Raw genomic sequence first — 16831 nt, forward strand, 5'->3', positions numbered from 1 at the left:
CGGGGAATAATCTTCGAAATTTTGGAAATTTTGAAAAAAAATATGGAAGAAATAACTTTGGAAAAACGTTTAAAGTTTTTATTGACACATATCCGTGCAGCAATTCAGGGATAGGTGTAAACGTTCGATCGACACGAAAATTCACGAATTGACCGATTCTTATCAGATCCTGAAATCGCGAGGGGAAACAAACTTTGGAAACGTTTTTAAACTTTGCCGAAAGATTTCGCGGGAATAGGATGTTTGAACGCGATTAGCGATGGGTATGATCAACGCTCGATCCGGAATCTCCGATACAAAAAGAGAAAAAACTCCAATCGACTCGACGCCGATACCGCCGCCACTTTTCATCGAAGAATCCCGATAAAATCGCGAACGAGCGACCCTCCGCTCGAAACTTTGGAAAACGTTTTAAAACTTCCTCGAATGGGACGGCAATCTTGGAAGAATGAAATTGGTGGAGAAGTTGAAAGCAGGAAGGGAATCGAATGGCCATCGCTATGCACGGTCGCGAGGCTTGCGCCAACACTCCACCACCACCACCACCACCACCACCACCACCGCCACCGCCACCACTACCAGGCAAACGCGCACCTCGACTCCGTTCCACCTCTACCGCCTCCATCAGTCGACCCCGTGCAACGCGGCTCGCCGGCCGCCGCGCGAAAATTTACCCTCTGCCCGCCTCAATCTGCGCGCGATCCCTTTGTTTGTCTTTCCGCGACGCAGTCGTGCGTCCTTGCAATCGTCCTTTTTTTTCGCCCAGTGATCAAACCGTGCTCTCTTCTTCCATCCTTCCGAACGAACGACCGCGAAGACAACACAAGGAGAAGGACGAAAGAGAATAGAGAGAAGGAGAGAGAGAGAGAGAGTAAAAAAAAATCGGGTGACATCGAGCGCGCGTGCGTGTTGTATATACACACAAAGTTATACAGTGTATACGCGTGTGCCATAAGCTAAGGTCACGGTGAATTAGAGAGACACGGGGAGAGACGGCGTGGTTGGAGAGCGGAGGAGAGGAGGATTCCGCGCAAGAGCCGGCTCCCAACGGCCGGTCCCCCACTCGCTAACTTGTTGAGCCGCTCTCTCGCCAGGCTGCGTATCGTCCCTTCTCCCCAAAACAAAAAGGAAAATCCTATCCTCTCTCGAAGCGCCACACCGCCGCCGCCACAACCCCCCATCGCGGACATGACGAGGGTCCTACTCCTGTTCCTCCTCCTCTCGTGCACCGGGCCGACGAGGGGCAACGTGTCCGCGCAGAGGGGCAACGTGCACAACGATCCCCTGGTCGTGGAGACGACGAGCGGCCTCGTCCGCGGTTTCCCCCGCACGGTGCTGGACAAGGAGGTGCACGTGTTCTACGGGATACCGTTCGCCAAACCACCGATCGGGCCCCTCCGTTTCAGGAAACCGTTGCCGATCGAGCCGTGGCACGGCGTGCTTAACGCGACCGTGCTGCCCAACAGCTGCTATCAGGAGAGGTACGAGTACTTCCCCGGCTTCCCCGGCGAGGAGATGTGGAACCCGAACACGAACATATCCGAGGACTGTTTGTACCTGAACATCTGGGTGCCTCAGAAGTTTCGCCTCAGGCACAAGGGTTCCGAGCCCCACAACAACGGCCCCTCGAGGAACGGTGGCCTCCTCCCCCTCCTGGTGTGGATCTACGGGGGCGGGTTCATGAGCGGGACGGCCACCCTCGACGTGTACAACGCGGACATAATGGCGGTGACCAGCAACGTGATCATAGCCTCGATGCAGTACAGGGTGGGCGCGTTCGGTTTCCTCTATCTGAACAAGCACTTCACCAACAGCGAGGAGGCGCCCGGGAACATGGGTCTGTGGGACCAGGCGCTCGCCCTCAGGTGGCTGAGGGACAACGCGGAGGCGTTCGGCGGCGACCCGGAGTTGATCACGATCTTCGGCGAGTCGGCGGGCGGCAGCTCCGTCTCCCTGCACCTCATCTCCCCGGTCACCCGGGGCCTGGTGCGCCGGGGTATACTGCAGAGCGGCACCCTGAACGCGCCCTGGAGCTACATGAGCGGGGAGAAGGCGAACGAGGTTGCCAGGATACTGGTCGACGATTGCGGGTGCAACTCGACCATGCTCCACGAGAATCCGGCCAGGGTGATGGCGTGTATGAGGTCCGTGGACGCGAAGACGATCTCCGTTCAACAGTGGAACAGTTATTGGGGCATCCTCGGCTTCCCCTCCGCCCCGACCATCGACGGCATCTTCCTGCCCAAGCATCCCCTCGATCTGTTGAGGGAGGCAGATTTCAAAGACACGGAGATACTGATCGGTAACAACGAGAACGAGGGTGAGTCTGTTCTTTTTTTTTTCTTTTTTTTTGAAAGATCGAGCGATCTTCGAACGGAAAGAAAAAGTCTTCCTGGATTTCAGAGACACCCTGTACATAAGATCATTGTGTGACTATCGAATACGTATATTTTCGCGTCAGAAGGAACATCTAACTCGAGCGAGATGATTAATCCGATCTTTTCTCAATCTTCAAGAAAAAATTCTTCGTGGATTTCAGAGACACCCTATATAATAGATCATCGTGTGATATTTCATTTTTCGCGTCAGAAGAACGTCCAACTCGAGATGATTAATCCGATCTTCTTCCAATCTTCAAGAAAAAATTCTTCGTGGATTTCAGAGACACCCTGTACATAAGATCATTATGTGACTATGAATACGTATATTTCTTTTTTTGCATCAGAAGAAACGTCCAACTCGAGCGAGATGATTAATCCGATCTTCTCTCAATCTTCAAGAAAAAATTCTTCGTGGATTTCAGACACCCTATATAATAGATCATCGAATGACTGTCGGATATTTCTTTTTTCGCGTCAGAAGAACGTCCAATTCGAGATGATTAATCCGATCTTCTTCCAATCTTCAAGAAAAAATTCTTCGTGGATTTCAGAGACACCCTGTACATAAGATCATTGTGTGACTATCGAATACGTATATTTTCGCGTCAGAAGGAACATCTAACTCGAGCGAGATGATTAATCCGATCTTCTTTCAATCTTCAAGAAAAAATTCCTCACGTTGCTTGGATTTCAGAGACACCCTGTACATACGTTTATATAGAGACCAAACTTTTTTAGATAGCTCGAATCAATGGGATAACTGTCGGATATGTATATTATTTTTTCGCATCGTCCAGAAGGAGGGGACAAGAAGAAGAAGAAGAAAGAGGGGGATGTTTCGAAAAGTTGGTTACGTAAAAGCAGGGTGGAGGAGAAGGAGGAAGAGAACAATGGTCCCAGTGTATCGTATCGCTGTTGGATAATAAAACCCGTATATTGGCGAGTGATCCTTCCTTTCTGGTTAATGAAAAGCCGCGTCCGCGACGCCGCCCGTTTCGAAGAGAATTATTAAAGCCCACGGCTTTCTTAAAAGCGCGCGTCCCACTCTGGCTAATTAACCTTCGCTAAATGCCTCGGGGACTTGGCTGTGGAATATAAACGTCTTCTCGTCTTCTCTAAACGTGCGTGGAGACAAAAAGAATCCGATTCCCCAATCTATTTCTCGGTTTTGTCCGCGTGCCCGAATTTTATGGCAGTTTGAACGAATTTCGTGTCTGCGTGTTTCGTAATGTTTTTATCGCGTTACGAACGAGGACGTTTCGAGAAGTTTTGGAACAATGGGAAGAATATCGCGTGGAAATTTTTTGTCTAAACGATCGCTTCGAATGTTTGTTATTCTCTCTCTCTGTAACGCTTCTGAATTTGAGAATTGATCGATTAGTCGATCAAGGATCGAACGAGGAGAGTAAAAATTCACGATTGTATTTTACTTGGACAGATTCGATTCTAAATGGTATAATTTCGAGGAAAATTTGCATCGAGCGTGAAATATTGATCGAAGATTGTGTCGATCGGCCAGAAAGAAATACGATTTCCCCCACAGCCAAATGTCCATTAATAACAGTTTCTCGTTCGAGTGAAGTCTCTGAGATATAATTAAGTATATACATATCTCTTTCTCTTTCTCTCCTCTGTGTCTCCCGGTTTAAACCATCTCGATATCTCTTTTTGTCGCTTGGAATATTCGATGATTATTCTCCGGGTCATAAATCACCCTTACTCGAGCTTCTCCTCGAGTATTCGATCTCTTCGAGTCGCATCGATGGAACAACGAGGGTGAACGCTGTTGGCTTTTCTCAATAAGGAGCGGGAGGAGGGGAAGAAAGGAAAAAATTGTGCAATCACGCGAGATTAAATGATTAATCGTTGGGCGTAACGATTTCTCAGTTGGAGAAAAATCCGACGAATCTCCATTTGTTCTCGCTTGAACGAATCGTCGGATTCGTTTGGAAACGTCTTTCGAGAAATTGGAATTGGATTCTGATTCCTCTGAATCTTTCTCTGACGCTTATATCTTTCGATCAAATTCGATTCTTCGTTGATTCTTTGACAAATGTATCTATACAGCATTTTTAATTGCAATATTTATTTCTCATCGATACATCGCATGCAAACAACAAAATTTTGAAATCATTAATTCGATTCGCTGTGAGTTTATTTCTTTTTTAAATCTTCGCCTTGTTTCGTAAATTGGATAAGTCTCTGTTCGCTTGGAAACGATTTTAAATGTCAGTCGGTCGATAGCTGGCTCTCGGGAAACCCATATTGCCGAACCTCTCGTTACCCCCAATAGCCTGAACTATTCGAAAAAGAGGAGGAGGGGATCCTTCTAGTGGTAATTGGAAACGTGTAGGTATCGGCCACGATTAGCCAGATCGCATAAAGTATCGGCTTTAGCAAGATTGTGGCCACTTTCTTTTGTAGAATCACTGGTAACCTACTTTCTCCTTTTTGGAATCCACTTTTGCCAAGATTTAATTTTATACCCAAAGAGAACGGGGCGGGTAGTACATCATCCACGAATCGTTCTTTTATAGATATAAAAATATGGAATGGAAGAGAGATTGCGAGATTTTTTTTTTTTTTCTATTACGTGTTCTCGACCGTTATGAAAATATATATTGCACTTCTAAAATAAAACACTTGCACGTAATTTTCCTAATGTAACGTAACGTTCGATCGATAATCGCTTATAAACACGCGTCATATCTGAAAAAATTAATTTGCACGCAATACTAATTTTCATTCAAATTATGTATATATCGATATAGTCTTTCTTTTTTATCCTAAATCGGCATCTTTATGTCTGAAAAAAAAATTTGGAAAATATCGTTACAACGTTCGAAATTTTAAAATTTATTTTCTCGATTATTAGGTTACCGCGCATTTCTCTTCCTCCCCGTATTTGCGCGAGTATTGAATTGCGTGTTAAATAACATCCTATCTTACGTTGCACAGCGTGCGTAATATTAAAAAAAATAGTTTGCACGAGAAAATGAGCGATTCGAGAGATTGCTGGACGGAGAAAGATACGGTCTCTTCAGGACAGATAATCGGAGAAATAGAGGTGAATTCATTTCACGTAACTCGATCTGACGCATCGCGATATATATATATATATATATGCGTTACTTGCATCAGTAATTTGGCCCATTCAGAGTTACCGTTCGATATGATATCTTGCGCCTGACACCTGTGCAAATTCACGTTGCGACTGACAATTGAGTGTCGCTCTAATGCTGAACCGCTTAACGATATCCCCGTGCATAGGTCGAACGTGGTAATTTCACGACCGTGCCCTTTAGGCGTGACCATTTACCACCAGCCTAACCTAAGAATGTGTACAAATCGGGATATTGGTCAATGTAATGAGATAACAATGTTGTAAATACGATTTCTAAATTTTTTTTTTCTCTTAATCTAACGTATCTTAATTAATTTAGATTCAAGAAATATTATGATTGTTAGGGTGTAATAAATGAGATTCAATTTCTAAAACTTTATCTAAAACGATGGTTTCTTAATATTTCAATAGAAATTTTAGAAATATTGGGTTAGATATAACGTTTGTAAGTGGGATTCAATTTCTAGGTTATATTCAAAGTTGTGCTTTGAGTATGTTTAACCTAACATTCTTTTAAATAGATTAATTAACAAAAAGGATTCAATTTCTATATTTTATTCAAAAAGATGTTTTCTTGATAGATTTTTAATGTGGGAAGAGAAATATTGGGTTAGATATAACGTTTCTAAGTGAGATTCAATTTCTAGGTTATATATTCATAGTTGTGCTTTTCTAACCTAACATTCCAGACATGTAATGCAGATTAGATATAGGTAAGATTCTATTTCTTTTAAGGGTTTATCCAAAGCAGTAGTATTTTCCTAACCTAATCTAACACCTCGATATTCAGATTCACAAATGTATAGATTTAAATCAGATTGAATAATGAATTGAGATTCTAGACTGTATAATTCAAAACTGTATTTTTCTAATACTTAAATTCACAATAGAAATTAGATGTAACATTGTAAATAAGATTCAATTTTTAAGTTTCGTATCAAAAACAGATTTTCTTTGTTCTAGTTCTACCCAGGCTCTATTCAATGATCCACCTAACCTAACCTAACCCTAAAGATATTTTATTTCACACCTAACTTGATTCTCATCATCATGTTAATTCTAGCCTAATTAATTAAACACTCTAATTTACTTTCACTTTAACTTAAACATTTTAATACTGCATCCAATAAAAAAAACAATAGACACGTGGATAATTTTTTAACTCGCTAAATTAATTCTTCATCTTCATCATGAAAACGTGCCTTCTTGGAATTATCGTAAATCCACCAACCTGCGAAAAGAAGAAAAGAAAACGAGACGAGCATTATCTTTTTCTCGCCTCGTAAAGAGACAAACACCCACGTTAAAAAAAATCTTAGTTGGAATCAAACGTTTGAATTTAGGCTATGTTTGCGAGGGAACAAACGCGTGCGAGCAAACAGAAATAACGATGGAAGGAGGGGAAGGGAGGCGTTTCGAAGGTTGAAGTTGAGTTGGTGAGGTGAACGGAAAATTGAAAATGGGATTTGTTTAATTAATCTTCCGCCATCCGGGAAATTAAGGGTGCGACGGGGGTGGCAGTTTGGAGAGGAATGGAAGTTAGCGTTGAAACATGGCGCGTTTTCATGGAAGGTTCAATTCTGTTTCCCGACGAGCAACTCGCGCCAACTTTGGAAAATCTAGCGATTCAAATTCTTCGCGCACCCCATTCTTCCCCCTCTCGCCATTTCTTGCTTCTTAACTAACTTTAACCGTGATTTCTGCCCGAATTTTAACGGAACATTATATATATATATATATCCGTGGAAAATACTATATTTTTTATTTTCGCTTTTTGTTCTCAGAGAGAAAAGAAAAATCGAAGATGGAGGAATTTGAACTAAATTTCACGGGGGAAACGCAGATTCGAATTAAATTGGGAATTTTTCCCTTCTATTCCGTTGCGTCCCGTGGAAAATATTTTTCGATTTTTGTTTTTCCTCTGAACCAGCTCCACTGGTGAGGATCGAAAAATTTAACAAAGTTTTGACGAGGGATTATCTTTCTCGTGTCGATCGTGTTACGTTACAAAGTCGGAATTTTTTCTTCCATTCTCCTATTCTCCACGAAAAATATTTTTCTATTTTCTCTCGAAGAGAACTAGAAGTGTAAAAAAAAAGAAAACTGCAAGAACAGACGAGAATCGAGAAATTGAAAGAAAAAAGAAATTTTGTTTTCAATCAAGATTAGAAGAATTTATTGCTCTATTCTCTCCTAACCCCTTGAAAACCCCAGAAAACCAAAGATCCAAGAATTGAACGACGAAATAAGTATAAAAATCGAAATATTTTTTCCAACCACTCTTCCAAACCTTCAACTTCAACCTTCAAGGTGATATTTCTTCGTATCACCTCACAAATCTAACCCACATTACGAAAAGAGTTAATATCGTTAAATAAATCGATACCATCTCTCTCTCTCTCTCTCTCTCTATCCAATACTTTCCCGCTATCTCGTATCTCGCTCCGATACGCTCGACGGTTAATGGACGTCGATTTTTCCCCTTTTGTTTTTTTCAACTGGACGGATGTTTCAGAATCGGAAGCGCGGGAAAAGGATAGGAGAACCGAGTGAATTCAGCGTGACAGGAGGGGGTGGGGGATTTATTCGTCGCGTTGAAAATTGGGGAGGATGAAAAGCGAAAGTCCCCTCACCCTTGACCCTCGACTCGCTTGAGAATTTCCACCGGTTCCCGTGATTTGCATAAATAAAATAGAAAAACAAGGGGGAGGAGGGACGAAGCTCTCTTTCTCTCTCTCTCTCTCTATTTTTTTTTTCCTCCCCAGACTCGTTTCTCTCCCCGTATTCCGGAAAAAACTGGCAGAGCCCCACTCGTCGTTGCCACCTCTCTATTTACATTCTATTCCGTATGCGGGAAAACGAGAATCGTTTTTTTCTTTTTCCTTCTTTTTTTGGGGGAAAGGAAAAAAATACTCCAGTGTTGTGACGCAAAAAAAAAAAAAAAAAAAAAAAAGAAAAAAGGAAAAAGAGAGAGGGAAAAAAATAGAGGAAAAATAAGACAATAAAAATAAGATGGGAACGAACTGGTTGTATTTATAAATTTTATCCATTTTCTGCATAAATCTGTCTCTCTTGAATAAACGTTCAATTTACGGGACATAGGTAAATATTGGTATTCGATTAACGATTGCTTGGATTTTTTCTTCTTTTCTTTTTTTTTTTTTTTTTTTCGAACTTTTGTCGCGATTCGAGTGAGAAATGATAAAAAACGAATTGTTGGAAAAATTGTAATCGTTTTTTTCTTTTTTTCTTTTTTTTTTTTTTTTTGTATATACCTTTATGTAACAATTTTTCCATTCAGGGTATCGCGATACTTGATACCGATTGCTGCAAAAATGAAACGTGCTTCGTTTTAGTTGTTGACGCGAATATAAAAAATGGTGAAACGAATGAATACGTTGGAAATATATATATATATAAATAAATAAAATCCTCTTATCATTATTCTTCATTATTTATTCAATATTTTAGGGAACAAAATTGAGGTACGTTTGAATTTTGTCGCCGAAAGTCGAAAAGAGGATGATGAAATAACGAATTCGTTTAACGAAAAATTACAAAATTAATTCTCACTTTGTATATACACCGTACGATGCACGAAAGAAGAGCACGGGCGAAACGTTTGACGATGGTTCCTTGGAAACGAAACCAGGTATTAAGCAGATCAAACGATGCTTCGATAATTACATGGACGAGGCTGTAGGATTATAATACGAGCGTAAATTCGCATAGCGCGGCTATTAACCGAATAATGGATCGCCCTTTGCGCGATATTAACCGAAACGAAATTATGAGGAAAGTCCTACGCGCGGTAATTAGAGGCGACTGCCCGATCATAATGTCCTCTCTCGTTGTTTCTATCCTCATTAAGCTTTACCGCGATATTCATTCTCCCCTTGCTTTCCCAACTAAATTTTATTTAATCTTTCGCGTTCCATTTATTCCCTTCGTACGCTCGTTTTAATATCAGCCTCGGATAATGCGTTACTTATTAAATTAATAATTGACTCGCTCTATATTTTTTCCTTCTCTTTTTCCTGTGCAGTTATAGGCACATATATATAGAGCATTTAAATTTATCGATTCTTTTGGAAAATTTTCTTATTCACTTTATTCCAATTTTTTCGAAAACTTTTCGAAATTTTGGAAAATCTTTCGAGGCGAGTATTAGAGGAATCTCCGTAATTTTCAAATTTTCTAAGAAAATTTGAGATAAACGTAAAATCTCTTGCTTATCCGCTCTCGAATTTTTTTCGAAAACTTTTCGAAATTTTGGAAAATCTTTCGAAACAAGTATAGAAGAATCTCCATAATTTTCTTAGAAAATTTGAGATAAATATAAAATCTCTTACATACTCTCGAATTTTTTCGGAAACTTTTCGAAATTTTGGCAACTTTCCGCTATTTTTCTCTTGCATTTTCTTCAAAATTTTAAAAGAAAAGGAAAACCAAAAACATTAAGTTTAAACACGTTCTTCTTGTTAAAAACACGCGTGCACCTTTTACCATATCTCTCCTTGTTACACATCGAATTTATATTCATCGATCGGATCCGGCGGGAAGAAGTGAAATTTCGCGAATGGCCGAGAAACGATCGACTCGCGCTACTGCGGCGTTCGCGTGCACCGTTTGGGGGCGCGTTTATCCGCCGTTCGCCGTTGTGGAGCAGCATTTCATCGAAATTCCTCGGCCGTTTTAAGACGATCAACTCGCGTGCCGCGATTTCATGAATATTCAATGAAAAATCGCCCGATCTGGAAAGATCTCTCGCCGCCCATCCAACCTTTTGTCTCCACGAACAAATTTATTTTCACTCGTAAGCGCCACCCACGATCGAAGGGAAACCATCTCTCGAACCACAAAATTGTCACGCGGATTTCTCGAGAAATAAACGTGATATCCGAACTTTCGAAAGGAAACAAGGATCTCTTCTTCTCTGTACCAAGCTTTTCTCTTGGATCAGACGTTTCGAATTAAAATTCCAAACCTTAAAATCGAAATCGAAAATCTTTTCAAAAGGGAATCATTGAAGAGAATCGTTCGAACGTTGCAGCTATCAAATTTTTATCGTCTCGACGATACGATTCGCGTACGATCGATTAAAACAATATCCCCTCCTTATTTTTATCGATATCTCCAAATGGGTCGATCGAAAAAAATTGCAGCCAACCCTCTTTTTCGTATCCTCTCTCTTCCTTCCCTCCCCTCTTCGTATCGATTCATTTATCAAACCGGAGGAGAATAATAAACAGCGGTTTACGAGTGTTGGATATTACAAGGGCGGGTATTAAGCCACCCGAACAATGGGCGGTTGAAACGATTTATCGCGGGGGAGAAAAAAAATTTATCACCTCGAAACTTGCTCCAATTTAAACCACTCCCCCCTCTTCTTAATTGCTGGAATTATTTAATCGCGAATTAATTGAATGTTGGATGTTTCGGCGGCGTCCCGAAGGAACCGTTTCAATGCCCCTCCTCTCCTCACCGCTGATGATTCACTTTATACGAATCCACTTAATAAAGAAATAAAATTTGTCACGCGTTAGTTAATCCATTACCAAAATTCGAAATTTATGGGATGATTTATCGTACGTGTCTCGCTGCAAAGCGACGTATATAATAACACGGGGAAACGATTCGATCGGGAAGATAAGTCGAATCTCGTTCCAAATCTGAACTTAACCCAAACAATTTACCGTTCGTATCTCTCTGGATGATTTACCACCGAATTAAGCCTCGCCCCTCTAAATCTGCCATAAATCTGATCCCAGATGATTAAACAGGTGTTCGAGCGTGATATCTTAAATTAATATTCGAGATAATTCTCGAAAGTCTGTTTAAAGCGACTAATCTAAGGTTGAAAGAGGTTCGGAACGAATGATCGGTTAATTTGGAATGAAGGAAACGCAAAAGTAACGACTGTCATTAGAATGCATCAGAGTGTTGTGACCATGTGATATGTGAAAAATTGTTCAATTTCGTGTTCGAGTATTGGTTAGGATAACAACTGTATCGAGTATCATATCAGAATGTGATCAAAGATTTTTTCAATACACAGGCGTCTCACGAGTGTCTTGCAGATAACGCAAAGTGATTTTATATCCTTTCTAATAAATAGAAATAAAGTGGTAAGGAATCTATTCACAAATCAATCTTATTTCAATCTTACGAAAATCTAGAGTTAATAAATAAAGAGTTAATTAATAAAAAAAAAAAAATGAGCGCAAAGGATCAATAGTTTCGAAAATATTTCAATCTTGGACGATTATTCTTGCTATTAAATGGAAATCATTTTTACGATTTCGAACATTCAAATTATATAGCTCTTTACACATTACACATTTCTTCAATGAGACTTCCAGAAATATTTCGTGGTTTTTAAACGAGATGGATAGCTGTATAACAACTTAAATGCACCATTATCATCAGATATATTAATATTACATCAATTTTAATCTTGGACTATTATCCTTACGTAACTTTGTAAATGAAAATTATATCCAAATTATAACAGTAGCACTACTTACACATTTTTTCCATCAAAGAAACACTTCGTGGTGGCCACAGTGCGTTTTTAAACGAGATCGAGCTGTGTAAGTTAAATATATTATTACCAGATATTATGTACAATAAATAATCAATAGTTTCGAAAATATTTCAATCTTCAACTTCGTGAAAATCATTTTGAACACTCGAATTATACAGCTCTAAGAAAAATTCCGAAGCGAAGATAGCCGATTCTGCGAGTCTTCTTTCTATCTTTAAGTCTTGGGATCGGCTCGTTTTCTCTTTTCACGAGGAGTCGACGATTTGAAACTGTGTTGCGCAAGTGTGAGAAGTGTTGTTATAACGTGGTTAACGTGGCCACGACAGCCCAGATTTTTATTAAGATTCGCGGCTCGTTAACGGCAAGGTAACCAGTCACGCGAATACTTGAACGCCTCCTGTCGACGTGTCCAAATGATCGCATATTCGACGCCATATTTGTTCGATATAGATCGGTTCTTAGATCAGGGGAACGAGACAGAGTTTTAATTGTTTTTATGTACAAAATCGCATACATTCATTGGAGAAGATGCAGAAAGCGTATCTCTGATTGCGCTTGAAACGATATCGGGTTCCACTTCGGTTATTGGGTACGATAAATAGGAGGAGGAGGACAGCTTCGAAAGGTTAAAGATTTCTGTTCTTCGGGGAGGATTACGATTGCGGCTTGGATTATTGATTCGTGGAGGTATTAATAAGAATCGTTACTCTCTCATTGCTAAGCAAACTGATCGTTTATTTATGTGTCTTATATTATTTATATTTCATCCTCTCGAATGAATAAGGATAATTGATCGATGGGCAATATAAGTCTTTTTTCGAATAACGCATAACGATCGAGAAGATTAAATGAAATGATCTTTTTTGCGACGAGAATTAAAGGAAATACAAGAAAAGAGGTTATTTCGTGGAATGGATATAATATTATTATTGCGAAACAAATGAAATAATAATGTTTCGAGAAGAGTAAAATTGATACACGTATGTCAATTTGATTCTTGGTGAAACATGATCAATGAATAATTATTATTGGATTAATTAATTATGTAGTAATTTATCGCTTGGAATTTTCTTCGCCTCGTATTTAAATAAATACAAGATTTGATCGATTCTCTTTTCAAGAGAAATTAACACGCGATGAGAGGGAATAACACGTGCCTTATCGCGTATCGAACACTCGCATCCAGTCGTTCCGCTTTAAGGCACAGACAGCCGAAGGGCTTCGTTCCGTGTCACGAAGCCAGCCACTCGAGATATGTTTCGTCAAAGGGTTAAGGTCATCCGGGAGGAGAGGCACGGTCGGCCTATTTAACCCTTTCCATTATGCAGTTTCTCTTATCCAAAGTACGACGTAAGTTTTCGCACGATGCCGATGGAAGATACGATGAATCTTTTAGATCTCGATTTTCCCTTCAGTTCCGTTTTTAAAACGTGCTTTCATTATCGATGGTGCGTCTGGAATCGTGGGGAATAGAGAATTCTTTTTCGTTGGAAAAGGTGACATTTACTTTCGCATCGAATTACGAGTCTTTTGTGTAAGTTTTGTGAGAGAATTAGGAGACATGACGACGTAAACGAATCGGCGAAATGGATAAAACGTTGGAATTATCATCCGAAGGACTTCGGTTCAAATCTTAAATTTTCACGAGTTCATTTTTTCCAAATTTTCCCTATATTTAACAAACGTTCCCCGTCTTCCGTCTTCATTTCCCTTCAAATTTCAAATTTTCAAATCGAAAAAAGATGAATTTCTCAAGAATTTTTTCAAATATGTGGAAAAATCGAAGGTGATAGATTGTTAGTAGCTCGAAAAGAAAAAAGTGATTTTATGATGATCGAAAAAGGGTTTAGATAGGGTAGGAAAAAATTCAATAGCCAGAGGAATGAGGAGAGGAGAGGGGTATTGGTTCTCGATGCGGTTTTAATTAAAATCATTTCGACTAATTAGCCCCATATGACGTCCATGAATTCTCGTGTTATAACTGGAGGCGATCCAGCGAACTAATCCTCGGTTTTCTAACGGGTAGTAGTACATCGGATGATTAAACAGGTTCTCGGGAAAGGAATTTCGTGAAAAAGTTCACTCCTTTAATTAATCCCGCCTTTCGTTAATGACTCGGCTACTCGTATCTTTCAAAGGCGGTTCTATCATTTTATATCTTTGAGAAAACCTACGTTTCGCGGTACACGTGAGCAATTAGGTTATCCTTTTAACCTATTTACCGATCACGTTCGCATGCAATCCTTTCTTCGAATTTGCATTATTCGATAAATAAAATTACAAAAATTTTCTTCTCGCACGTTTCATTTCCTTCCGTCTAAATTTTAAGAAGAAATAATCGTTCGTAAATTCATTTTCTGAGGAATATCATTCTCCTTACGCATCTCAACGTAACAAATTGCGATTCCCCTTTAATTAGAATTTCTAATGAAGTTGCATAAATAAAATTTTTACGTATTACGTTTCACTATATATATATATATTCGCTTATAACAACTCGAGATCGCGAAGCACGGAGGAAAATTTGAGATATTTCGCCGAGAATTCCTCCCTCGTTCTCTGATCGATAACTCCGGTTTGTTTCTCAACGTTCCTCAACTTGTGTCTGCTAATGTGATTAACCATCGCGATGTAATTACACGGTTGGGGAGGAGGGGGGAATAACAGTTTTCGCGCACTTATGAATGATGCAATAGGTAATTAGGCGATTCTAGAAGACAGAGACAGAGAGAGAGAGAGAGAGAGAGTTTCTCGCGGAGAAAGTACGGTTCATTAATTATTCCTCCCCTAATGCTTTCCACACCCGTTATACATACTTTTCCTACCCTTGGGTAGAAAAATTCCTTTCGACCCGTCGTTGTATATACAACGTCTAGGCGTGTCATTGACGCGCGAAGCGAAAAGGAAAGAGAGAGAGAGAGAGAGAGAGAGGAAAAGAAGAAAGAAAGAAGGAAAGAAAAAAACAGGTCTTCTTTCTCTCTCCCTTGCTCCACCTTTTTCTCACTCGAAATGCATCATCGTGGTCTTTTTCCTCGGCCAAAAAGGGAGGGAAAAAACGAGATTCAAAAATTCCCAACGATACTTCGAGTTGAAAAGAGAAGAAGAGGAAGAAAAAGAGGGGGGAAGAGAGAGAAACGTGCGTTTTTCCCACTTTTTTTCAGTTTATGACCGACGCATCGGATAATTGGAAGCGTCATAAAGAATTCCGCGGAAAAAGCATTTGGTTAATTATCTCCCCCTCCTCTCTCTCTCTCTCTCTCTTTCTCTCTCTTTTGAAATGGAGGGCTAGAAATGCGTTTTTCCCACGGCAAACCTTCGTATCACTCGGAACACGAATGTAATCTTCCCTCCCGCCTCGGTTTCTCGCTTCGATCCTTTAATCTGATATCGACAACCGGGCCAGTTGTTGCGATTCGTATCCCATCGAGTTAAAACGCTGACAAACTCGATACGTGGAGAAATCACGCGATTTTTCCTCTTTCTTCCTCGCAAGAATTATGATCTCGAGTGATAAAAAAAAAAAAAAGAAATGGCACACCGATAGATTCAGCTCTTTGCCCGACTTTTGGACTGAATCAAAAATTATCCGTATCCGTATGAAATTAGATTTAATTTTTTTTAATTTTTCCTATATTGATGCCAATTAACGCTTAATTTTTTTCTTGTCCTTGTTTTCCAGTCGAGTCGGTTGGATTGAAAAAAGTGGTGATCTGATCATGAAATTTGGAAAGGAGGACCTTCTTTCGAGAGAAGAAGGTTGAGTTGAATTTTTTGTTGTTCATCGTCACCGCAAACTCGACGCAGGCCGCGTTCCGATCGAGCGATAAAAAGGAGAAAAGGGAGGGATGGAGTTTCGAGAAACACAGGATTGTGTGGAGATGCGATAATGATGGCGAATTCGAATCTGTCACGTGATGTCGATGTTTCGTGTTTCCACGGAATCTGGGGTGGGGCGATGATCGTCGTTCAGAGCGAAAAAATCCGCGACACGATCGCGCTCCGATTTCAACCTGTTCGTGCATCCGATTTTTTCTCTCTCTCTCTCTCTCTCGAATACGACGAGACACGCGATTCCACAACATCACGAATCCCATCTAGAAGCGTTACGTGACAATTTACGGCCCCTGCTTAAAGTCTAATTGCGGATCTATTCTTATTCTCTCTTACTCGTGCGCTTCGAATTTATCCAAAGAATTAGAGGTTTACCTTTTCCTTCTCGAATAATTAAACAGAATTCCAACGAATCTTATCGCGTCCTACGACGGATACGAGAAGTTTTTCGGGCCGACGAGTTAGAAATATTCAATTTATCGTGTGACTTTGATCGGCTCGTTGCACGCTTTCCGTGTGAAATTCGAGCTCCTCTTGAGTTTTAACAATCGATCGAAAGTATCGAATCGACGATTCGATATGCTTGTGTGTAAGAAGCATTTCTTTTTATTGTTATTTAACGTAGGTTTCTTTTTTTTTTTTTTTTTTTTTTTTTAGTTAAAAAGTAAGCAAGTATTTTGCTTATCCATTTTTCACGAAGATTTATTGCAAAGTATCTTGTATACGACAAGGTAGTAAGGTAGTTTTGTTTTGTGAAATCAAAACATTTACTTGTTTTGCCTTATTTCGTTTTATATATATATTCTCGTTCGATTCGAAGTAAAACGATATTGGGAACTACGTGTGCATTAAGTATGTTACAATAACGTATATTAAAAGTGTATACAATGTTTGAAGTTATTTTTGTATACCATCGAATTTATTCATGCATCGTTTTCACTTCCCTAT

General features: G+C 40.0%; 1 protein-coding gene across 8 annotated transcripts in view; it reads left to right on the forward strand.

Annotated features, from left to right (window-relative positions):
* Positions 1-626: 626 nt before the first annotated feature.
* The window catches only part of LOC105735605 (acetylcholinesterase-like), a 144513-nt gene continuing 128308 nt past the window's right edge, over positions 627-16831 (forward strand). For all 8 annotated transcript variants that reach the window (XR_015291519.1, XR_015291520.1, XR_015291518.1 and 5 more), the window contains exon 1: positions 627-2320. Coding sequence is in view for 3 of the 8 variants with exons in the window: in XM_086905950.1 (XP_086762076.1) it covers positions 1189-2320 (1132 nt within the window). In the remaining 5 variants the exon portion in view is untranslated. The remainder of the gene's footprint in view (positions 2321-16831) is intronic.

This window comes from Apis florea, unplaced genomic scaffold, assembly GCF_048593485.1.
Source record: "Apis florea isolate Af1SG1 unplaced genomic scaffold, ASM4859348v1 contig_2492_pilon, whole genome shotgun sequence".
Classification (NCBI taxonomy): Eukaryota; Metazoa; Arthropoda; class Insecta; order Hymenoptera; family Apidae; genus Apis; species Apis florea.